A 25,062-nucleotide genomic window follows, 5' to 3' on the forward strand; every position below is an offset into this window, starting at 1 on the left:
TCCTTAATTTTATTTATAATTTCATAATTTCTATTATTTTTTTTATAGAATTTTATTTTCATTCCTGTTGGATCCCACTCATCTGTCCCTAGCAGCTTTTTTCAATTTGGCTGCAATCATTTTCTCTACCTCCATTTCCAGGATGGAGCAATAGTTTAGCTGAACTTAAAGAATGCATTCAGTTAGCAGTACAGGTGATAACACCTGAAATACTTCAAAATGTGTTTTACAATGCTAAGGATAGATTTGAAATGTGCAGGAATACAGACAGAGCATGTGCTGAAAATTTTCAATTAAGTTTTGAAGTAAGATTTGTAAAATCTACTTGTTTTGGTATCATAATTAAGTAATAAACAAAATTGTCAGTTTTTTTAAAAAATTGTCCAATTTATTGAAATAGATAGTTTATACTGGGACACCCTGTATATTACTGGTACTTATTTTATTGAAACTAGTTAAGATGCTTGGCAGGATATAAACTGAGAACTTAAAGAAGGGCTGAGATCACATAATATAAGGTCTTTATTTATATCTGATTCTCTTATATTCTTCGCTCACTTTCCACACTCATCATCTTTGAAATAATAATGACAAAGATTTCTCAAATTCACTCAGTCTTAACTCTTTAGCATTTAAACTGGCCATAACTGATTCAAATTTTTCTCTGTTTCATGTTCAAACAGGCCAGATCCTGCTACTCATATCTATCCTCAAATGTCATTCATTCAAAAAATAAACAATCACTTCATCAACATCTCAAAGCTGAGAAAATGCATGATTAATTCAAAACAACGTGAATAAATAAGTGTAATATCTGAGGTGTCAATCTAAAAAAATTAATTTCAAATATCTTAGCTTCTTGTTGAGTGAGATAATGAGTCTCTTCTATGCATAGATTATAACAGAAATTTGCAATAAGAACCAACTTTGTATGATCTGAAGAAGTATTAACATCAATATTGATTAAATGCACTGGGTAATCAACCAACCGACATATTTAATGTGTTAAAACTTAAAATTCAATAAGTTGATAGTAAAATGTTAAGAGGGAGAGAGAGAGAGATTCTCACCTGGATTTACAACAGGTTGACAAGATATTGGGACTGTGTTGAATCAGTTGAAAAATAACAAAGAATGCTTTAGCTCGGATGACATCAGAAAGATTATCCAGTAAATGAAAAACATGCTCCAAAAATACCTGGAAAAAAAATAAATAATTACAAACATTTTTTCCTCTTCTAAATACTAAAAAAAAATGATGATGACAACAATGACAATAATAATGATGCTTTGGATTGGCTTTCTTTTTCTGGGGCAGTGTTTTTTCAGCCAAATGTTCTTCCTTGCCAAGTCTTAATTTGCTCTGTCAACATGCAAGGACACAATCCACCTATTTTAAAACCAAACACAAAGTAATCACAGAAGAGTTGGAAACAAAGTTATTATTTTCTGTAGAAGTAACAGTGTTGGAACTGGTACTTTCTGGTAACCAGTTCAGACCCAATGCTCTTGCAGCTTAAGTCCTCTCAAGGTCAACATGACCTCCTCTCATTTCTCCAAGACTGGTGAAAATACAACAGAATATCATACTGACTTAACCCTCTAGATACCAATTCACCTGAAACTAACCTTGGTTCCATGACACAGACTTCTTGTTTTAAAGTGATCTAAATAAAAATCTTACATCAAAATTTCATTCTACCAGAGTTAGAATGACTGGTCAAGTCAATACGGTAACAAACAACCAAACAAAATATAGATATTTATATCATGTCAACAACACTGTATCAATTAAATTTACAGTCAAGGTAGTTAATTTTCAAAAGCTAAGTCCAGCCTACTCTAAGAGTGATATAATTCACCACTGTGTCCTATCCAGAGAAAATGAAGTTTTATCTCATCTACATAACAGGAATGAAATTAGAAGTAATCACCAGCCCTATGGGTCACTGAGATTCAGAAAAATATTATGATACTTTTTTTTCCGTATTTGTTGTGTTTTTTATTAAGAGTGAAACTTCAACTGTTTAGTCTGTCTGTGGATGACACTAAGACTTCCAAGTGTCTTTCATATACTCAACCATCTATTATATTAGAGTACTTACAACAGATTCCTATAGTGTAAAAAATCTGTCATGCTGTGGAAAGAGGTTCTTAAAAGTGTATGTGTGTTATAGAGTCATATGACAAATGTCAAAGTTGAAGTGAATAGGGAAAGAATGAGAATTGCTAATCAAGAAAGAAAGCAAAATATGAACGGTGGTAGACAAAAATATCTTGCATAAATCAGAATAAGAAAATAAGTTAGAAGATAAAACCTGACCAAAGAGAATAGACATTTTCTTAAAATTAAATGATTATGAAGGAAATGACAGATATTATTACCAAATGAGATGTTTATGGCTGACACTATACCACAAAATGGGCTGAGGAATTTCCACAGATACTGATAGTTTATAAAATAATACAAAGTTCCAACCATGAACAACAGAGAGATTCACCATTGAAACAAAAACAAAATTGTTTAAAACTAGATGGAAATGACTTTTGAATATGCAAAGAGGAGTAAATAGAGAGGAAGGATACTAACATATATATATCCTTGCTGAAGAGCAGCCTGCGGTATACACCTCACTTGGATACTTACCACTTCCAAGGTTCTGCTAACAATGAGACATACATAGCCTGGATCTTATTTACTCCATTCCTTAACTCTAGTGCATATATACATACATATATATATGTGTATATATATATAAATAATATATAAATATATGTATATTTACATACATATATGTACATACCTACAGATATACGTATGTATACATGCATATATGGGTACAGGACATCAAAAGAATGTTGAACACAATGAGAAACGAAAACATAAAAACAAAAACATAGAAACAAACTTTTTTTCGAACAACGAAAAAAACAGAGAAACGAGACATACAACATAAAGAATATTGTGTTCAACGTTTTTTTTTTATGTCCTGTACCCATATATGCATGTATATATACATATGTATGTAGGTATGTACATATATGTATGTATATATGCATATATTTATATATTATTTATATTATTATATGATCGAACACCACACATTCTTTTCCACACACACACACACACACACACACACACACACATACATATATTATATATATATATATATATACACACACGTACATGTGGGTGGGTGTGTTTGTGTCTCCTTGTATTGACACCACATGATAATTATAAATGAGTATCAGTCATACAAGCAATGTCATTCATTTCCAATATTCTGTGAAAATATGTCTGGCCACAGGGAAATATTGCCTTGCTTGGAAGCAAGTGAAGGTTGGCAGGAAGAAGGGCATCATTCAGCATAGGATATCTGTCTCATTATATCCTATACAACCCATGCAAGCATGGAAAAGAGGACTTAAAATGATGATGATGTTCATGATCATGATGATATACAATTACCTTATCTTGAAGTAGACGGGGAACACAATAGCCTGCACTGAGGAGTGCACCAAACATGGTAATTACTGCCTGATGTATTCGAGTGATGCCAGATGAAAAAGTGTCCAGTACACTGGCAACACCAACAGAATCAAGAACATTCTGAAAGACACTTACAGATAGTCTGGTTATTCGACACAGTGCCTAAATCAGGGAGAGTAAAAAAAAAAAAAAAAGAAAATTAATAAATATTGCAAGAATGAAATTTTATTTTCCTTTTTCTGCATGACAGGAATTCTTGCTGTTAATACAAAAATTATATAACAAAGTTTGGTATAAATATATAACAAAGTTTGGTTGTAAAATGCAAGTTGAGATGAACCGTCACCCTAGTAATAAAATGAATATATAACTGATGAGATGAAAAGTCTAAAACATGTCATCTGCTCAGCAGAACTGTTCCAGAGTTTAGATTTCATAGATTCTGACTGTCAGATTAAATGATTACTTGTACTTGATACTAACTTTGGTAGTACTCCAATTGTACTATGTGTATTTTAAGTCTCAAAAATTTACTTTAAACAAGACAAAAATAACATAATCTTTCACTGATGAAAAATTTGACCTAGTCATAGAATTTTCACTCATTAAAATCATTAAAACCAGAAATATTTATGGTAGGTTTATAAAGTGGCATCAATATGTTTTCAAAAATATGTTTCATTAGATGAACTTCTGAAACCTTTAAATCACCTTTTCATGCAAACTTGGCTTATTGGATCAACAATACAGCTTCTTCACATACACCTAAATATTGTATGCTTTGATAACTGCAGCATAATCTTTTCAGGTGTAATACCTTTTCAATTTTAGCTACTTCTAACTAAAGCTCCGGCGTCTGGCGACGGACTTGGTAAACACCCACAAAGTTATCAACCACCTCACCAACAACACTGAACACCTTTTTGATCTCCATGTGTCTAACACACGTGGACATGCCTACAAAGTCAGAAAACAACACAGCTCCCATGACTTTCGGAAACATTTTTTCATGCTCAGAGTTGCTGAAGCATGGAATAAACTGCCCGCGTCAGTTGTTGACTGCCATGACACTGCATCCTTTAAGGCCATCATGCTTTCCGAAATCCGCCGAAACTACACCTGATTATATATACACTTTAGATGAGTTGTAGTGCACCTGAGCACTGTACACATTATTATTATTATTATTATTATTATTATTATTATAATATTCTCTACAACCAGTTCACAATACTTCTTCCATGAGCATTCATCCATTTTTATTGTGCATCCATAGAAAGTCAGCTACATCTCTACACAGAAGTTACCGTTTTTAAATGAAAGGGTATGGTATTATAAAAATCTTACCAGTATAACTGTAATTTGCAAGGAATCTACGGCTGTTTGTTTGTAAAGATACCAAAGTGACTGACCTATTTCATTTGTAGCAAATTTCTGGAAGAGATAATCATAAATTTCTTTTAAGAGTTTAGTTAAGTATCTGAATATTAAATTTTGAAAAACCAAAATCAAACACATACCAAAAAGATCCTCAAATATCTGATAATAATTGCAATAATCACACATACATTATTTATTGAATACATTTTTTAGTTTGTTCCTTTTCAAGCCATGCCTGGCTCATAGGGCCGGTTTCCTGGTTTCCTTGACGTATATGTTCCCCACCTGGATGGGACGCCAGTCCATCGCAGGTGAGCTGCAAGATGCAGGAGGAAAGAGTGAGAGAAAGTTGTGGCAAAAGAGTCAGAAGAAGTTTGCCATTACCTTCTGCCGGAGCCACGTGGAGCTTAGGTGTTTCACTCATAAACACACACATCGCCCGGTCTGAGATTCGAACCCGCAATCCCTTGACCACGAGTCTGCTGCTCTAACCACTAGGCCATGTGCCTCCACTTATTGAATACATATAGATTATATTTTGCATTCAGTTCTCCATCGCTGGAATAATTTTTTCATAAATTTCAACATTTCTATATAGAGAGATAAATATAATTTTAGAAGTAAAAATTATCCATAGCTATTTCCAACACCCCAGTATTTTGAAGATATTGGACTTACCTGAGCATGATGACCAAAAGTTGTGGTCACATTCTCAATTATTTTAGCAGCCAAATGGTTCACAATGATATCACCCTGAAAAGTACCAAAGAATATTGTTCTACAAATGCTGGTTCTTATATTTATAGTCACATGAAACACACCAGTCATATACATATTAATATACTCAGATATACACACTCACACAGACATACATATTTATGTAACTATACACCGTGAGACATTGCTATGAACGTTGAACGATATGCCATGCTTCAGAAGACCTGTCAAGACAAGTGAAATCATAGTCGTGGCCGATGCCAGTGTTGCACGACTGGCACTCATGCCAGTGGCATGTAAAAAGCACTGCTCAAACGTTGGGCCTCACTGAGGCAGTGACAAGGGACCGAGATCTTTAATGATACATTGTGCTTGAGAAGAGTCAAGTCAAGTGAGATTGTAGTCATGGCCGATGCTGGTTTTACGCAACTGGCACCTGTACTAGTGGCATGTAAAAGGCACCCACTACACTCTTGGAGTGGTTGGCGTTAGGAAGGGCATCCAGCTATAGAAACCATGCAAAATCAGATTGGAACCTGGTGCAGCTTACCAGTTTTCAGTCAAACTGTCCAACTGATGCCAACATGGAAAACAGGCATTAAAAATGATGATTATGATGATGATGAAACCTATTTGATAAATTTTTCTTTGAAAATTTCCTATATAGTCGAAATATCAAAATTTCTTGTTCCATTCTTCATATTTTGTCTGAGGATTAGAGACACAAAACTTTGAATTACAAAGTATAAAGTGTTACCTCAATATATACAATACTCTACATATATTGTTGAGTACTTTTTTAAATCTTTCTTCTTTATACTCAAATACTTGTACACGCACAAACACACATAAGAATGTAAGTACATAAGTATACAGAAAAATATTAGTGAGACAACACTGATAATTAAACAGAAAAGTGAATAAATATAGCAGTGACATATTAATATCACACTGGATATATTCATCACAAACACAAACCTACAGAGGCACATACAAAACATACACACCCTCATGAAGATAAATGTCATCAATAACAATGAAATCATTATACACAGGTTAAACTTTGAAACAAAACCACACTTACCTCTTCACGGCAACATTTAGCAATAATTGTGTGTGTCATTGTAGGAACAGACCAGTTTTCGATACTCTCGCCTCTTTGACTTTCCTAAAATAACAAGCAAGAATAATTAAGAAAATTCAGATAAATTTTAATAAGACACAAATTCACTGGTTTTTCTCCGTCAGTTTTAAATTTGGCTTGTATATAAACTCAGTTTTGTTTCTTCATTAATGCTTTTTGTTTTCCCTAGCATGTCGATATAAGACTGATGTACTTCTAAGAATTGAATTTGATAAGTTTTAAGGCATGTGCCAGAGTCACATAAAAACCATCCAGTGCACTCTGTAAAGTTGCTGGTCTTAGGAAGGGCATCCAGCCATAGGAACCATGCCAAAGCTGACATTAGAGTCTGGAGCAGTCTTCTGATTCACCTGCTCCTGTCAAACAGTCCAACCCATGCCAGCATAGAAAACAGAATCTAAATAGCAATGATGATGATGATGATGATGATGACAATGATGCATCTTCACTTTTTTTTACTTGTTCATACCACCACTGATTCTCTCATCTATAACTCTTGCAGGTTAATTAGTTCTTCAAGTAATAGATACAGGCTTCATGTCTTGCTATTGGACAGAATTTGTAAACCATTGAAGAAAATATCTTGTCATATTTGGTAACACCTCTTCTCCTTCTGAGTACAAATCTCAATCAGTTCAACTTTACCTTTCAATCTTCAGAGGTTGATAAAATAAGTACAGGGATCAATGTAACCAACTATACTCTAGAAGGCAGTGCTACAGTATGGTTAGAATCCAATGACAAGAACAAGTAAAAGAATGATGTGTGTGTATACTTACTTGACAAGCCACAAGGAAGAGAAGTTCCCCAACAGCAGGCAGTAAGCTGTGCCGCAGTTTACCATTTTTAAGATTGTCGCGGAGTAATTCAGTAAATATAGTGATGGGCTGAAAATAAAGTAAAAAAATAAATAAATAAAACACACACACAAAAAAAAGCATTCAGTTATTTCATATTAATTAATTTAATGGTAAAAAAAAAACTCATGATATTATTTGTGTAGTTGTGATAGTTGCTTTTTGTTCTTGAATAATCATAATCAGTTTTAAATGAACAGCCTTTTGAGAAATAACAATTAGGTATTCAGTGAAGCCTCACTAAATACCCTTGTTAAATGTTTCACTCCATCTAGTTACCTAATATTAACCCTCTTGTCAATTTATCATATTTCTTTTGAAACATAACTGCCTTTGTTTCACTTAATTTTGAAAATAAGGACAAATTTAGTAAATTAACAGTCATTAAATTGGTGTTTGGAATTTAAATTAACATGAAATTTTGATAGATTTTAATTTAGATCATCTTAAAACAAGTTTGCATCAGAACCAGAAGAAGTCTCAAGCAGGTTAATATACTGTTTACTGTCTTGCTCTCTTCCTGAAGTTTTGTAGTCTCTTTGGCATTTTTAGCACTCAATATAGTATTGACTAGGTGAATTTGATCCCTGAAATTAAAGTATCTTTGCTAAGGGTTCAGCAAAGAAACAATGCTAGAATACAAATTGTTGAACCTTTCGCACATAGATCATTACCCTAATAATTTGTTCAAGCTGTGACTCACTGATTTATTCATGCAAGTGGAGCACTGAGAGCACCATCTATGCGTGATCGTTGCCAGAGTGGCCAACTGGCATTTGTGCCGGTGGCACGTAAAAAGCACCATTTGAGTGTGATCGTTACCAGCGTCACCTTACTGGCACTTGTGCCAGTGTGCAGGTGACACATAAAAAAACAACACGATTTTCCGTGACTGTTGCCAGTACCGCCTGACTGGCCCTCATGCCGGTGGCACGTAAAAGCACCCACTACACTCTCGGAGTGGTTAGCGTTAGGAAGGGCATCCAGCTGCCAGCTGTAGAAACTCTGCCAAATCAAGATTGGAGCCTGGTGCAGCCATCTGGTTCGCCAGTCCTCAGTCAAATCGTCCAACCCATGCTAGCATAGAAAGTGGACGTTAAACGATGATGATGATGTAGTTAAAAGATGTTGACCATGTAATGAAGAGACACTAAACAGTTACTATAGGTACACTGAAAAGGTAACAATAAACCTTACTGAAAAGTCACTGAAATTTTTACAAAATTGACTGCAAATAAGTTCTGTCAAACATCATAAGTAGAATGGCATCAAAGATATTATTAAAAGACTAGCAATACTCACCTCTGAAACATTTATAACATCATCAATTTCTGTTGTAGAATTTACCAGAAGAGCTGCAACACGACTTAATTTAGATCTCCTAGAAGAAGCAGCAAACATGAAATTATATTTTAGTGAGGACAAAAAAAATGCAAATATAACCTTATGTATTGTAATGTTTTGTATTTAAAACTGCAATCAGGGATATGCAAAAGATTTGATATCTGTGAATAAAAGAAAGACTAGTGTAGTGGGCTTTATTACTATCCATGAATAATTTTAACTTTAATTTTTTTATATAGATAATATGTACATAGCATATATATAAAATAGATGCATACTATATATACACAAGGTGTAAATAATTATTTAAAATTTTTGCCACAAGGGCAGCTGGGGTAGGTGGGGATGAGTCAATTACATCGACTACAGTGTTCAACTGGTACTTATTTTATTGACCCCAAAGGATGAAAGGCAAAGTCGACCTCGGCGGAATTTGAACTCAGAACGTAGTGATGGGCAAAATACCTATTTCTTTACTACCCACAAGGGGCTAAACACAGAGAGGACAAACAAGGACAGACAAATGGATTAAGTCGATTATATCGACCCCAGTGCATAACTGGTACTTATTTAATCGACCCCGAAGGGATGAAAGGCAAAGTTGACCTAGGCGGAATTTGAACCCAGAACATAGCGGCAGACAAAATACCACTAAGCATTTTGCCCGGCGTGCTAATGTTTCTGCCAGCTCGCCACCTTACACAATATGTAAATGATATATACATAGATGCTTATTTGTTTAATAATAAAAGTCTGTGTTAACATCTATACTAAAATAAAGCTGCCTTTTAATTGTTTATGATTATGTAACATTTACTAAAAGAAAGTTATTAGTCTTCATTGTCTAGAAAATTTTTGCAATTTCTAGTCTTGGATTTTTTAAAAATCAGAATGTGGTTTTCAAACTTCTTTTATTATCAAAAATTTCAACTACATGATAATCAAAAAACACAGTTCTATTTCACAGTAACACTTTTTAGCACCTTACATACAGAGAATTCTGAATTACTTATATGCAGTTATTCTTTTACTTGTTTCAGTCACTAGACTGTGGTCATGCTGGAACACTGCCTTGAAGAATTTTATTCAAATGAATTGACCCCCAGCACTTTTTTTTAAAATTATTTTTAAACCTGGCACTAAGAAATGCTAAGTTATGGGGACATGAACACACCAAAACCTGTTGTCAAGTGGTGGGACACACACACACAAGGCAATCTTCTTTCAGTTTCCATCGACCAAATCCACTTACAAGGCTTTGGTCAACCTGAGGCTAGAGCAGAAGACACTTGCCCAAGATACCACACGGGGGTATTCAAATGACACAAACAAAAAGAAAAGAAATATTTTTCTGGTCCAAAATATAAATATACTTACAGGTCAGTATTATTACTGTCTTTGGCTTGCCTTGCCAAATGAGTCAACATCCCATGATTAACCAAGGAATTGGCAATAGTGACATTCGAGACCAGTGTTCCAAGATAGTTGAAGAAGTTATGGCGTTTCTGAGTGGGTGGTCCTTTTTCTACATTTTGAAATATATCTATAATTTGATTTATGTGTTTTTGGTAAGCTTTTTCAGATAAAGTCAAGATTTTTTCCACTGAAACACACAAGAATGACACAAAAGATATAAAAGAAATTACAGTTTGTACAGCTTAATATCAAAATAATATCTTTTGATTAAGTACAAGATACTCTTTGCAACAGATAACTGAATTCTTCTTGGTACATTACTGGAACCAAATTTATTGACAATCAGAGCAGGTGAATACAAGGTCACCATCATCAGAATTTGAACCCAAAACAATGAGGCTATAAACTTTATATAATATAATATTAAATCCACTCTGTAAGGTGGTTAATGTTACGAAAAGTACCCAGCTATAAAAACCTTGCCAAAACAGACAGTGAAACCTGCTGCAGTCTTATACCTAGCCAGCCCCTGTTAAACTGTCCAACCTATGCCAACATGGAAAATAGACATTAAATGATGATGATGATTAAGCATCTACTCTATCTCTCCCTTGCTTTAACCACACCCATTGTCCAAATTTATCAACAAATAATACAGTTAATCATGAACAGTAAGTTATGAATTAAAACTTTTCAAATATAGTTGCATTATTGTAGTCTAAGCTATGAAATATAATTTTCCTCTATTTAACTGTATTATTTCATTTTTACCTGTTCAAAATACCTTTTTGAAAGAGATGGCATATCACTGATGTTTCAGTATCTTAATGGTACTCACTAAATTAATTCCAGAATTATGAAAAAGAACAATCAATTGTAATAAAAGTGAAAACCAAAGCTGTGAAGTACCAAACATCGGATAATCTAGAGCAGATAGTCCAGCTCTCTATAATCTCTGCTATTTCTACCAGCTTAATTAGATGTTCAATAACATCACATATATTTCATCAGTGAGTGGTGTGCTTCAACAAGGAAATACAGCTTGATGTGGTGACTATTATTGGCAGTTTTAGTGTTGAGAAAATCAGTTATAGCTGTTGTAAAATGATGCTAATGTTGTGAATAAAAAAATAAAAAATCTAAATGAAATTCTTTGACTTACCTCCATAAGGAGTAATGGGTAGAGACTTTGCTTCATATTTCAAGGGTATAACTTTAGTTATCTGTAGAGAAAAATAGTGTATGAGTATGATGCTTGTGTGTACACAGGTATCCTCTGCATTATGGCTACTTCAGGTTATGGAATTTCATGCTTTTGGAAATTGTAAAGTATGACCATTAATTTTGGTCTGTAATTTTGCTCTTACAGAAACTTGGATTGCGTAGTTTTGAATCGTTAATTTAAAACTACACTTTCTTCTTAGCTCAATGTGTTTTAGTCAACATCAAAATATATAGTTAACAATTTGGAAAACTATCATCACATTACACACATGTATATATATAATATACAGAATGTGAGTATATATATTCTTTTATTCTTTTACTTGTTTCAGTCATTTATCTGCAGCCATGCTGGAGCACTGTCTTAAAGGGTGTTTTTATTAGTCAAAGAATATGGACATATTCTTTGTAAGCCTAGTACTTAGTCTAGCAGTTTGAAAGATAAGTTGCTATTAAGATAATACCTAAAAAAAAATAGTTTTATTTTTATTACTATAAATAACCTAAATGGAAAAGAGTATCAATATCAACAAAACTGACCTTGTACAATGTAGTAAAAGGTTTAAAAATTTAATTAAATAGTAAACATAATGAATTAATTGAAAAAAATATATATCAGCACTCTCACCTTTGGATTATCAGCAATTGGTGTGACATTAAAGTCTGTTGGATGATAAAGTAATTCTAGAAGTCCTGTGTTAGATTCAGGATTTTGTAAGACTTCATTTGGATAAGTTGGAGAACCACAAGACTGTACAAGTGAAATGGAATGATTTTTGGACGGAATATTTGTGGATGATCGAGTACTACAAAGAAAGTGCATAGAAAAAAAAGAAGGAAGAATACTATATACATCTAAGTCTGATAAATATGATTTTGAGAAATGTTTTTCTCCATACAACTATCTTTTCTATTTATCTCAATTCATGATAAATTAAGCTAAGCTTCATTGTTCATATTAGAAAGGTGAAACTTGGAAGGCATAAAAATGCTCTGGGACTTGAAGAAATCAAAACACTTTAGGTAGAGTTACTCAAATAAAGCCTCCTTTACAACAAGTTTTCTTTATAATTTTGGCACCGTTATAACATAATCCTTCACAAGTCAGTAAGGGAATCCTTACCACAAGGTCCAGTCCTTATGGCTGTGTGGTGGCTTGTGTGCCTCAATGATCCCCAAGAGCTATGTCACCAGAGCACAAGCTCCTTGTAGGGCCTCCTATGCTGGATAGGTCAAAGGAGAGGAGTCAAACTAATGTGATCCATCTCTACCAAGAAAAATACTAAGTTACAGAAAAAGTAAAGTTAATTTCTCAAGTCATACTGGCTAAGAAAGGCTGGTTTTCCAGTCCTTTGCAGGATTGCTCATTTTTGCTAGCTGAGTGCAACGTGAAATGAAGTGTTTTGCTCAAGCCACTAAGCAAGAAGTTACACAAGCATTGATGACAATTCAAAATCAACAAAATCTGGGACAGAAAAGTCTCTTTTCAGGAAAAGCAAATTTAGAGTTGTGAACAGCAACTCCATAGGGAGTGAAAGGATCAAGTAATTGTCCTTCAGACAACAATTTCTCCTTTTGTCTAAATCCAAGCCCTTTGTAACAATGTGAGAAATGAATATGAAATCATACACACCTCAAAGTAAAAAGACCTTCTCCTAAACTGGTTTCTCCAACTGTATGCATTTTTGGCTTGAAAGTATTTAAGTCTGCTACAGGTGAAGAAGTTATTGCTGCAAAGAAATAATGAAGAAAATGTAATGAAATCTTCAAATAAATCATCAAACTAATTTACAGACAGCAAAAAAATTTTTTGAAGTAAACTTTTAAAATATTTTTTAAAAGTTGAGGGGAGTCACGTCCTGTGAGTAGTTTGTGAATCTCATTGGAGCTGGTGCTATGTAAAAAGCATCCAGTACACTTTGTGAAGAGATCAGCCTTAGGAAGAGCATCCCATTACAGAAACCTTGCTAAAGCAGTCACAGAGCTTAGCAATCTTTTTAACCACCTAACCCATGCCAACATGGGAAAAGGAACATTAAATGATGATTATATATAGAGAGATATATAGCTCTATATTTTGTGAAAAGATGGGAAAAAGTCACAACTAGAATGGCTTTGATTATAGATATTTTGATTCAGGATAGACCTGGGTCTTAACAACAACACAATATTAACAATACTTACAACTGCTTATTTCCTCAGCAATGGATACATCATTATCACAGGCTGATGTTGATTGAGTGATGGTCTGCTCTTCTTCAAAGGTTGGGGCAGCAGAAATGTCCTGCGTACTCTGGTTGTGCTCGCTGTCTGAAGACAACACACTGTGGTTCAATTTCTCATCACTTGATATATCTGTTCTATTTGAAGTATTGTTAAAAAACTGTTTCAACAAATTTTCCAGCTCTCCTTCCCAAAATGGATGATGTACCAGATCGAACCAAGTTATCCTACAATTTCACAAATAACAAGAAAGTGATATTTATTAACCTTATATTATTAAAGAGAAGCCGATCTCTGTCTGTCTGTAACAACAGCTGTGTAGAGGAAGGAAAGAAGGGGAAGAGAAAAAGTTGTTGAGAGAGAAATACAGTGAGAGAGAGAGAGAGCATGAAAGATGAGTAGGTAGTGTTGTCACCTTAGTAACTAACAAATTTTGATTGAAAATGTGGGCATTTTAAGGACAAGTCTGTTAACACAGCTTAACACAGACTTCAAAGAAAGACTATATGTATGTATATATATATATATATATATATATATAAAACATATAGTTTATATTTAATGTGTGTGTCTTTCAACTTATAGATGTTGCAACACAGACTTAAAAAAGTAGAATTTCACTTTGAACAATTTATGAAGGTGTGTGCAGGATTAACAAATATTTTTACCGGCAGTATAGCAATGGGTAACAACCTAGTTATTAATAGAAGCAGGAACTGTTAGGGTGCTAAAAGAATTTGTGGCTTATATTCCATCATTGGTGCTCTATCAAAACCCTGGAAAAAGTATTTAACTATCACAGACCTACCACATATCTTATAACCATACAACAATTATGCCTTTCAAATACAAGAATATATCAAGTAATAATACCTTTTATAAGGATCCTTTTCTAACAATCTTTTCAGAAGGTCAAGAAATTCAGATGACGGTTTTAAGGATGGTTTGGAACCTAAATCAAGAAAAAAAAAACTGTTAAAAATAATGAGATAATTATGGGAAATAGAGATACAATAGTTGCGAGGTTAAGATACTGAAACTATCACATGGTCATGACATGAAGTCTTTTTGCAAACTTTGTGTCGTGTTCCACTCAACAAGGTACAAGACAATATCTGCCCCTAAGTTTCAAATTGCTATATAAAATTGAGTGAAAATATTTCAAGACTTAAAAAGTTTAATTCAACGTTACCTATAACTTTAGGAGGAGGGTAATCATCATTAACTATTTTATCAACAAGCTCCTGGAATGTTTCTGCTTGAAAAGGTTGGTGACCTGCAAATGCAACAAAGGGAGAAAAAAACTAGGTTACAGATAATACATCTTCCGTTTTCATCATCATTGTTTAATGCCCACTTTCCATGCTGGCATGGGTTGGACATTTTGATAGGAACTGGCAAGCTGAAGAGCTGCTTGGGGTCCTTGTCTGTTTTGGCATAGTTTCTATGGCTGGATGCCCTTCCTAATGCCACCCACTTTACAGAGTGCTGGCACAGGTGCTTTTACATGGCGCTGGTACAGGCGTTTTAAATGGCACCGGCAGCCATGGGCCCACAAGATTAGGAAAGCTCAATTGAAGAGGGATGCAGGGGACATGCCTGTATGAAAGGGCAACAACAATTTTACTTCGCTTGATGTATCTTCTCAAGCATAGCAAACCACCAGGAGTCATGGTATCCTGTCATCCCCTCGGTGAGGCCCAACATCTGAAGATCCTTTCTCACCACATTGTCCCACATCTTCCTGGGTCTACCCCATCCACATGTTCCCTTCACAATTAGAGATAAATATTATTAAAATAACAGTCACCATTTGAACACCATGTAATCATATGCTATCTCTTCTATGAGGCCCAATATCCTGAGATACATTCTCTTCCAAGGATCTGCAAAAAACAACTAAATGTTTTGCAACATTTATTTCTTATGTAAGAAATATATATTGGGGAGTAATTTTTTTCTCTTTTACTTGTTTCAGTCATTGGACTGTGGCCATGCTGGGGCACCACTTTGAAAGGTTTAGTCAAACAAACTGACCCCAGTACTTACTTTTAAGTCTGGTACTGATTCTATCTGTCTCTTTTTGCCAAACCACTAAGTTACAAGGACATAAACAAACCAACACCAATTGTCAATCAGTGGACCAACACAAACGCATACATACAAGCTTCCACACAGTTTCCCTCTACCAAATCCACTCACAAGGTTTTGGCTGGCCTTGGGTTATAATAGAAGACACTTGCCCAATGTGCTGTGCAGTAGGACTGAACCTGAAACCATGTGGTTGCATAGTGAGCTTCTAACCACACAACCAGGCTTGTGCTTGTAAAGGAGATGAAATGGCAGCAACCAGGAATTAACATTTACTCAGTGCCATGTGCCAAAAGAACTGGGGACATTATGAAATTAATAATGGCTTTCATAACTGGGAGAAATAAACTCCTTTAAGTCATTGCCTACATTTATGAGTCCTGAGTAATGACCAAAAGGAATAATTGTGACAACAATAACTGTCATTAAAAACACATGGCACTAACAACAATCTATGAACTTGCCTGTATACATTTCATAAAGAACACAGCCTAATGACCAAAGATCAGATGTCACAGTCATATCTCCACCTTTCAGTACCTCTGGTGCCATGTAATTTGGTGAACCTGAAAAAAAAAATAGTAATAAAATTTTTTATTGTCTCACTAGCAGTATCGCCCGGCGTTGCTCGGGTTTGTAAGGGAAATAATTATATAAGCATTTTTAGAGATGTAAAGTATAATAGCCATCTCAATATGGCTAACCACAAAGGGGGAGGGGTGTTACTGTAGCGTTTTACGTTCTGAGATTTAATAATAAATTTTAGAGAGTTACTTCCCTTATATATGTCAAAAATGGATTAAAAATAGGAAAAATTGATGGTAAATTTTTTTTTAAATCGTAGACTCATCGTAGACACGCGCTAATACCCAGACGGTCTCGATATGAATCACGACTATAAGATACCCGGTTTTGGTTAAACTGCACCGCAAAATGTGGGAGTAGTTAGGAATCTAAATCGTAGGAGACAGACACACAACCTCACTTTTATATATAAAGATTTCCTCTATTTACATAATATTGAGGTCTCTTTCTTTCTTTTGTTATCTTACTGTTTTTACCAATATACATATATATATATATATAAATATATATATAGTTACAGAGATGTACTTGCATAGCAAGTGACTTGATCTGAGATCGTGTACTGGAACGAAAACAGTTGCAGCGTTGAAGGTGTTTATAAGCCATTTAAGAAACACAAAAACCGTTAGATTCACTTCAACATTTAAATTTAATTTGTCAAAATATTTTCGTCGCTTTGAGACCGCGACCTGTTAGCACGATATTTTTGTCAGTGAACAGGTCGCGGTCTGAAAGCGACGAAAATATTTTGGCAAATTAAATTTAAATGTTGAAGTGAATGTAACGGTTTTTGTGTGTTTCTTAAATGGCTTACAAACACCTTCCACGCTGCAATATATATATACACACATATATATATATGTATGTATGTATGTATGTGTGTATGCATGTATGTGTGTGTGTGTGCGTGTCTGTGCTTGTGATTGTCCTCCACCACTGCTTGACAACGAATGTTGGTTTGTTTACATCCCTGTCACCTAGTGGTTTGACAAAGGAAACAGATAGAATAAGTACAATGCTTACAAAAATAAAACTGGAGTTGATTCATTAAACTACAATTCTTCAAGGCATTGCCCCAGCATGGCCACAGACCAATGGCTGGAAAAAGCAGAAGAATAAAAGAATACATTCTCTGCTTTGGTCTTATGTTCAAGGCATGAGAAAGCTTGAGTTTACATGAGAAGGCCTAACAGACCTGGTAGAAACAGCAGCCAAATCTCCCTCAAATCACACCTTACTGTCTTATGTATGTATATATATATGAGCCAATGAGGGGGACCTCTACATGGTAGCTAGACCTGGTAGAAATAGCAGCCAAATTTCCCCCAAATCACACCTTACTGTCTTATCTATGTATATATGTATGTATGAGCCTATGAGGGAGACCCCTACATGGCAGCTAGACATGGTAGAAATAGCAGCCAAATCTCCCTCAAATCACACCTTACTGTCTTATCTTTCTGCTACTTGGATATAGGTCTTATATTCTTCGTAAAAAACTTTCCTGTCACACACTCACGCACACGCACACACACACGCACCCTCACACACACTCACACGCGCACACACACACGCACACGTTAGCTTACAATTTTATTTATATATTTGCGTGTCTATGTGTGGAAAGAGGAAGTGGGAGGCAGAGTGAAAGAATCACTCACTACAGTAAGTCAATTACTTTCATTTTATTCGTTGCCCACTGTGTGTGTGCGTTTGCGTGTGGTGTAAACCAGACTAAGAAAAGCATTTGACACACACACCAGAATGTGAGTTTTCTGTAAATGTTGCTTAATTGGAGTTTAAATTTTAAAAACTGGACCTGGCATGACGTGATGCATTGTACTCTCAAAAATGCTAGGTAAATTGTAATTGAAGAAATCCTATATTGTGGATTTGTATAACTCCCAAAGGGAGGCAGATAAAATCTGCCTTTTATAATAAGAGATGAAACTAGATGCTGTCAGAAATGGGACAAAAGGTAAAATACTTAAGCAATACTTATTTGTCTTTCAGAGTCAAAATATATGTGGCACAAAATGAGCTGTATTGTTTTAATGTCTATTTTTCCATGCTGATCTGCTACATAGCATATCACAACTGGTTTGTCTTTTGCTATTTCTTCCGTGAAACCCAGTATCTTAAGATCTGGTCTCACCACTTCTTCCCACATCTTTTACTGTCACAAGTACCCTAGCTCTTTTCCACAGATAGCTCATTGTCCATTCACATCAAAAGTCTCTACTAGAGCAGTTGTCTTGCACATTTTGGAAGTTTTTTAATGATCAGTCTCTCTCTCAGCTCATCTGTTCTCTATCACACATGTAGATTAACAATACATAGTCAACAAATCATGCATGTGTCATTTCTCTCCAGCGTCCCAAAACTCTCCATATTCAATGCCTGAGACGATGACATTGACATCATCATTGATTTTCATCTGTTTTTTTCTTTCATTCTATGCTGGCATGATTTGGAAGAGTTTTCTCGAGGCAGTATTCAATAGATTCTCTACTAACACAGATTCTTATATATTTTCAAGTAAGGTATTTATTCTACAGATCTTCACACACTGAACTGCCAGATTGTGGTACCTTTATGTGAACAAAGAAACTGCATATCTTATGAGTTTTCCAATGGTATGCAGTACATCCAGGTGGACAGATATTTTGGCACCACCTGTTCAGTGTCACTGATTCGACACTGACTTATTTGACATCAGACATTGCAATGTTTTCTTCTCTCCCCAGCTCTCTCTCTCTCTCTCTCTTTGTTTATGTGTGTCAGCTTATTTCTCTTTATTTGCATGAGGAGAGGGAAAGCATTTATCTCAGTCATGTTAAACCAATAAATTGTAATGTCACTCGCTCACTCTATCTGCATGTGTATATTTCTGCACATGCACACATGCATGCATGTATGTGTGTTTGCCTCTGGTGCCAAAAAATACTGTTGCCAAATCAGATTTAATATCCAGTCAACACCACCAAATCAACAGCGTCTAAACAATCATACACAATCATCTTCTTCCATTCCAGGAAACACAAACGCGCATAATCAGTACTATAGTTATGACCTTCCTCCCATTTTTGTAGATAATATCTTCAGTTTTAGAGGTCCTCCATTTTTTTTTTTAAGTTGATAGGAATTTTCTGGAGAGATACAAATTTTCTAGATCAATTTTAGTAGCTACTAGCAGTATCGCCCGGCGTTGGTCGGGTTTGTAAGGGAAATAACTATATAAGCATTTTTAGAGAGTTATAGCCAAAAAATAGCAAAAAATGCATTAAAAATGGAAAAAAAATGAAGGTAAATTTTTTTTTAAATCGTAGACATATCGTAGACGCGTGCTAATACCCAGAAGGGCTTGATATGAATCACGACTATAAGATACCCAGTTTTGGTTAAACTGCACCGCAAAATGTGGGAGTAGTTAGGAATCTAAATCATAGGAGAGAGACACACAACTTGACTTTTGTATATAACTAGCAGTATCGCCCGGCGTTGCTCGGGTTTGTATGGGAAGAGAGTTACTTCCCTTATTTAATAGCAAAAAAATGCATTAAAAATGGGAAAAAATTATGGTAAATTTTTTTTAAAATCGTAGACTCATCGTAGACACACACTAATACCCATAAGGGCTCGATATGAATCATGACTATAAGATACCCGCTTTTGGTTAAACTGCACCGCAAAATGTGGGAGTAGTTAGGAATCTAAATCGAAGGGGACAGACACTCACACAACTACAGTTTTATATATAAAGAAGATATTGAACAGGCTGAGAGACAGTTTAGAAATTCTCTAAAGGCAAATATCATTATATTCCTCCCATTCACTGCGGGATCTAACTATTGCACAGTCATTTCTTTTCTACTCTAAATAAATATAGTAAGGAAACCTTTTGTCGGTTGTTTCTTGATAAGTTCTTCATCATCTCTAGGGTTAATGTCATTCATTTCAAGAAACTTTTGAAAAACTTCTTCAAGGTTCTCTTCTTCAGCTTTAGACAGACCAAAGTCAGCATATTTCAGTTTGCCATAACAATCAAATAAAACCTAAAAACAAGAAGAAAAAAAAAGGAATTATTTTTCAGGATGAGAGATTAGGAGCTGATATCTTTTATCTTGTACTTGTCTCAGTCATTGGACCGCGGTTCTGCTGTGGCACAGACTTGAAGGGTTTTTAGTTGAACAAATCGACCCCAGGACTTATTTTTTAAAAAATCTAATACTTATTCTATCAGTTTCTTAAGCCAAATTACTAAGTTATGGGGATGTAAACACACCAACACCAATTGTCAAGCAGTAGTAAGGAAACAAACAAAGACACACACTATATATATATGACAGGTTTCTTTCAGCTTCCATCTACCAAATCCATGCACAAGGCTTTGGTCAGCCTAAGGCTACAGTAGAATACATTTGCCTAAGGTGCCATGCAATGGGACTGAACCTAGAACCATGTGGTTGGAAAGCAAGCTTCTTACCACACAGCCACATGTACTTAATGTATTAATTTGTTAATTATTAGGTGTGAAAATGCTTATTTTACCACAAAAATAAAGTCTAAAAAATTATAAATACCTATCAGCCACAGAAACCCACAATATACTGAGGAGTTCGCAATATAAACTTAGACATATCAGCCAGAAAAATTCACGATGCACTGAGAGTGCAATAAGTGAACCACAATATGACCAGTGACTACTGTTAAGGAAAATACTTGTCCAAGGTGCTACACAGTGGGACTGAACCCAAGACTACATTGTTAGGAAGCAAGCTTCTTAACCACAGTCATCATCATCATCATTGTTCGACCGTGGTCGAGACTAAATTCCATAGTCTTTTCAAATGGCTAATAATGTGTGCGCGCGCCACTACTACACACATTGGAAAGCATTGTACAACCAAGTACTAAAGAAGATCTTACCTCCTCCATGAAACAAAGCTGTTCCCACTGGACGTCAACCCAGTATTTCTAAGCTACGGACCGAGTGATTTATTGTAAGGTTATCTCCCTAGATAGATTGCCTTCACTACGGCTAAGGAGCCCTTTCTACCACAGTCATACCAGCATCTATCACCACCCTGGGATACTCTTTTTGCACATGTTTTTTATTTTTTCCTATATCCATATATTTGCAACAGTTCAAGAAAAACATTAACCAAATCAAGCTTACTGGACTCAGAGTCCCAGCTAAAAGTACAGTTCTTTCTTCTAAACACAATCAACAAAACAAATAAAAAATTAAAAAAAAACGTGTATGCAAGTCTATTTGTGTCTATCTGAAATTGAACGCAAGTGTTTGCATTGCATACAATCCAAATGATGCAAGCTGCATATTGTGCATAGTTCTTACTTGAAAGCAACAGGTTTTTTTCAACTAACCTTTGAAGGACGTAGATCACAGAAGATTATGTTAAGGGAATGAAGAAAATGAAGGCCACTGACAAGGTCAACACCAAATTTTCGAATGGAGTCTTCAGGGAGATGACCATCTTGAGTAATGAGCTTCTCTAAACTGCCACCTGGTAATAGAATTTGAGATGATGTAGAAACATATAATATATATATAGTGGAGCAATCTCAAGATTAATCAACCGAAATTGCGAGGATGATCTGGTTCTTGACTGAAGATAAAAGGCTTCAAATGACCCGTCCGTGTTTTTTTGTATCATCTATCTGGATGTTTTGTTGTCCCTTTTTGTATCACCTAGTTGTCCAGATATGTTTTGCGTTCTTGTCCCATTTTGTATTTTATTTTATATATATATATATATTTCGTTTTTGGATTTGGTTTGCAAGATTCTTTATGTGAGTTCATGTGTTGAAGCATATTCTGTTGTGTCTGGGGAGAGTCATTTTCTTTTCGTGCCTTATAATTTAACACACACACCAGTAGAATTTCCACCTATTTCTTATTTCTATTTTCCTAAAATTTTTGTTGCATCTTGCAACCTTTTCAATAGTTTTGACTGTCTGTTATTTACACTGCATTCTTTTTTGTTTGTTTGCGCACATGTGTGTGCCTATGCATCCATGCATGTATGTATGTGTGTGTGTGTATGTATGTATGTATGCATGTGTGTATGTGTGTATACATGTGTGTGTATGCATATGTATATATATACGTGTGTGTGCACCTGTATGTATGTATCCTGCATATTCATGTGCTTGCATGCCCGTGTTTGTGTATTTTCTATGTGTGTGTGTGAGCGTGTGTTTGTACCATTTGAGCGTGGCCATTGCCAGTACCGCCTGACTGTGCCTCATGCTAGTGGCACGTAAAAGCACCCACTACACTCTCGGAGTGGTTGGCATTAGGAAGGGCATCCAGCTGTAGAAACTCTGCCAGATCAGATTGGAGTCTGGTGCAGCCATCTGGTTAGCCAGACCTCAGTCAAATCGTCCAACCCACGCTAGCATGGAAAGCGGACGTTAAACGATGATGATGATGATGATATATATATTTCAACTCACATCTATGGTAAGTTAACTTTAACTTGGAAATTCCAAGCAACAATGTAACCTTCATGTAATTAAAGTATTCTCAGTCTGATGATTAGCTAAACTGAGCACCCCTCATTGAGTAATTATTACATCAGAGGATCACCTAGCTAAGAAGCATATGTAGCCTGGATTTTACCCATTCCACTCTATCAATTTGGAATTTTGTTCACATTCATAGCAACTCTAGTTGCTAACCATGAGCTATACAGAAGCTTTCAGCTTATTGAATTTCCTTGTAACTCCAATATGGGAAAAATTGTTATTGTTCCTGACCATACACTGTCCATTTTTTCTTTCCTATACCTGTCACAGACGGCTTGAAGCTTACAAACTTCCTACACTTGGGTCCATGGATCTTATTTATCGATATATATATATATACACACACACATATATATATACACACACACACATATATATATATACACACACACACATATATATATATATACACACACACATACAGATCATCATCATCATCACCGTTTAATGTCCGTTTTCCATGCTAGCATGGGTTGGACGGTTCAACTGGGGTCTGGGAAGCCAGAAGGCTGCGCCAGGCCCAGTCTGATCTGGCAGTGTTTCTACAGCTGGATGCCCTTCCTAACACCAACCACTCCAAGATAGATATAGATATATATAAAGATATATATATCATTTTTAAATCCATTTTCCCCATTCTAGCATGAGTCAGACAAATATATGATTGAGGCAGCGTTATTCAGTCAGATACTGTTCCTTTTGCTAACCCTTACCTAATTGGTTCAAGTAAGAAATTTCTTATTTCACACATCAAACACAAGCACTCACACAGATATGGAAACACACCCACACACACAGCGGCAGGTAGGTGGGCTTCTTCCATTTTCCATCAACCACTCACAAGGCTGTAGTCAGCCCAAGGCTATAGAAGAAGACACTTGTCAATTAATTACAGTGATTAATACGACATCCTTAATCAGGGCAGAGAGCAGGCAGAATCGTTACCACACCAGAAAAAATGCTAAACAGCATTTCTTCTGACATTACATGCTGAGTTGAAATTCTGCCAAGGTTGATTTTTGCTTTTATCCTTTTGGGGTTGATAAAATAAATACCAGCATAGCACTGGGATTAAGGTAATCGACCTGCACCCTGCCCCAAAATTGCTGGTCTTGTACCAGAATTTGAAACCAATATGATATCCTTAATAGCAAAAAAAAAAAATTAATAAATAAATAAAAAAATTTAATATTTACCTGTGCATAATTCGATAACTAACCACAAGTGGTTGCTAGTTTCATACCATTCATCAAATTTGACAATATTGGATGGTTTAAGTCATGAATCATCCGAACCTGGTTTGAAAAGAAATAGCTTTTTAATGTTATAATGGAAAAGGAAGAGAATCATAGCTCAAACAAGACTTTAAGATGTGGTCAATCTAGGAGCCAAATGAATGACTTTATATTTTGTCATTAGCAGATGTTTAGCATCTAAAATTTTAACATACCCAGGTGTATGATAACCATCGTATGAAGTCACAATTTGCTGTTTGGCAGCTCCCAGTTGTATATAGACAAATACATACAGAGGAGAGAGAATGACAGAAAGAGAGAGGGGAGGGAGAAATAGAGGAATGTTTATCAATTGTTTAACCATTCAATTTAAACCAGCCATATCAGGCCAAAATATTCAACTTGTTTCATATTCAAACTGGCCAGATCTGGCCTCTTACACCTACCCTAAAATGTCATTCTAAAAATATACAGTCACATCATCAAAGGCTCAAAGTTATCATCAGAGTTATCCGGAAAGTTCGTGCCGATTTATAGCAGCTTTCCTTACTTATTTTAGAACATGGTTGAGTCCATAAAATAGGATTTGACTACACCTCCATTTAGAGAACAGTTTAAGCTATCTTTTCGTGGAAGAAGGTTTATGTTCCTATAACCTGTGTTAATCCTGAAACCTTTAAAATGGAAGATAAGAAAGTCCATTTTCAGCACTTGATACTTTGGGAACCAGACAAAATTGCTGCAGCTCAGTTGGGATGTGTTACCCCACCCTCCATATTCACCAGATATTGCTCCTTCGGATTT

The 25,062-nt window shown here is 35.3% G+C and overlaps 1 protein-coding gene across 1 annotated transcript in view; it reads right to left on the reverse strand.

Annotated features, from left to right (window-relative positions):
• LOC115219841 (serine/threonine-protein kinase ULK4-like) overlaps nt 1–25,062 on the reverse strand; it is a 57,621-nt gene that overhangs the window by 22,535 nt on the left and 10,024 nt on the right. Inside the window, 19 exon segments of the mRNA XM_036509458.1 lie at nt 1,071–1,198; nt 3,470–3,652; nt 4,838–4,924; nt 5,549–5,623; nt 6,672–6,755; nt 7,511–7,618; nt 8,891–8,969; nt 10,310–10,535; nt 11,511–11,571; nt 12,201–12,378; nt 13,206–13,302; nt 13,757–14,022; nt 14,669–14,747; nt 14,988–15,071; nt 16,351–16,452; nt 20,370–20,526; nt 21,860–21,999; nt 24,220–24,291; nt 24,294–24,318. Coding sequence (XP_036365351.1) covers nt 1,071–1,198; nt 3,470–3,652; nt 4,838–4,924; nt 5,549–5,623; nt 6,672–6,755; nt 7,511–7,618; nt 8,891–8,969; nt 10,310–10,535; nt 11,511–11,571; nt 12,201–12,378; nt 13,206–13,302; nt 13,757–14,022; nt 14,669–14,747; nt 14,988–15,071; nt 16,351–16,452; nt 20,370–20,526; nt 21,860–21,999; nt 24,220–24,291; nt 24,294–24,318 — 2,231 coding nt within the window.

Source organism: Octopus sinensis, linkage group LG15 (assembly GCF_006345805.1).
Source record: "Octopus sinensis linkage group LG15, ASM634580v1, whole genome shotgun sequence".
Classification (NCBI taxonomy): domain Eukaryota; kingdom Metazoa; phylum Mollusca; class Cephalopoda; order Octopoda; family Octopodidae; genus Octopus; species Octopus sinensis.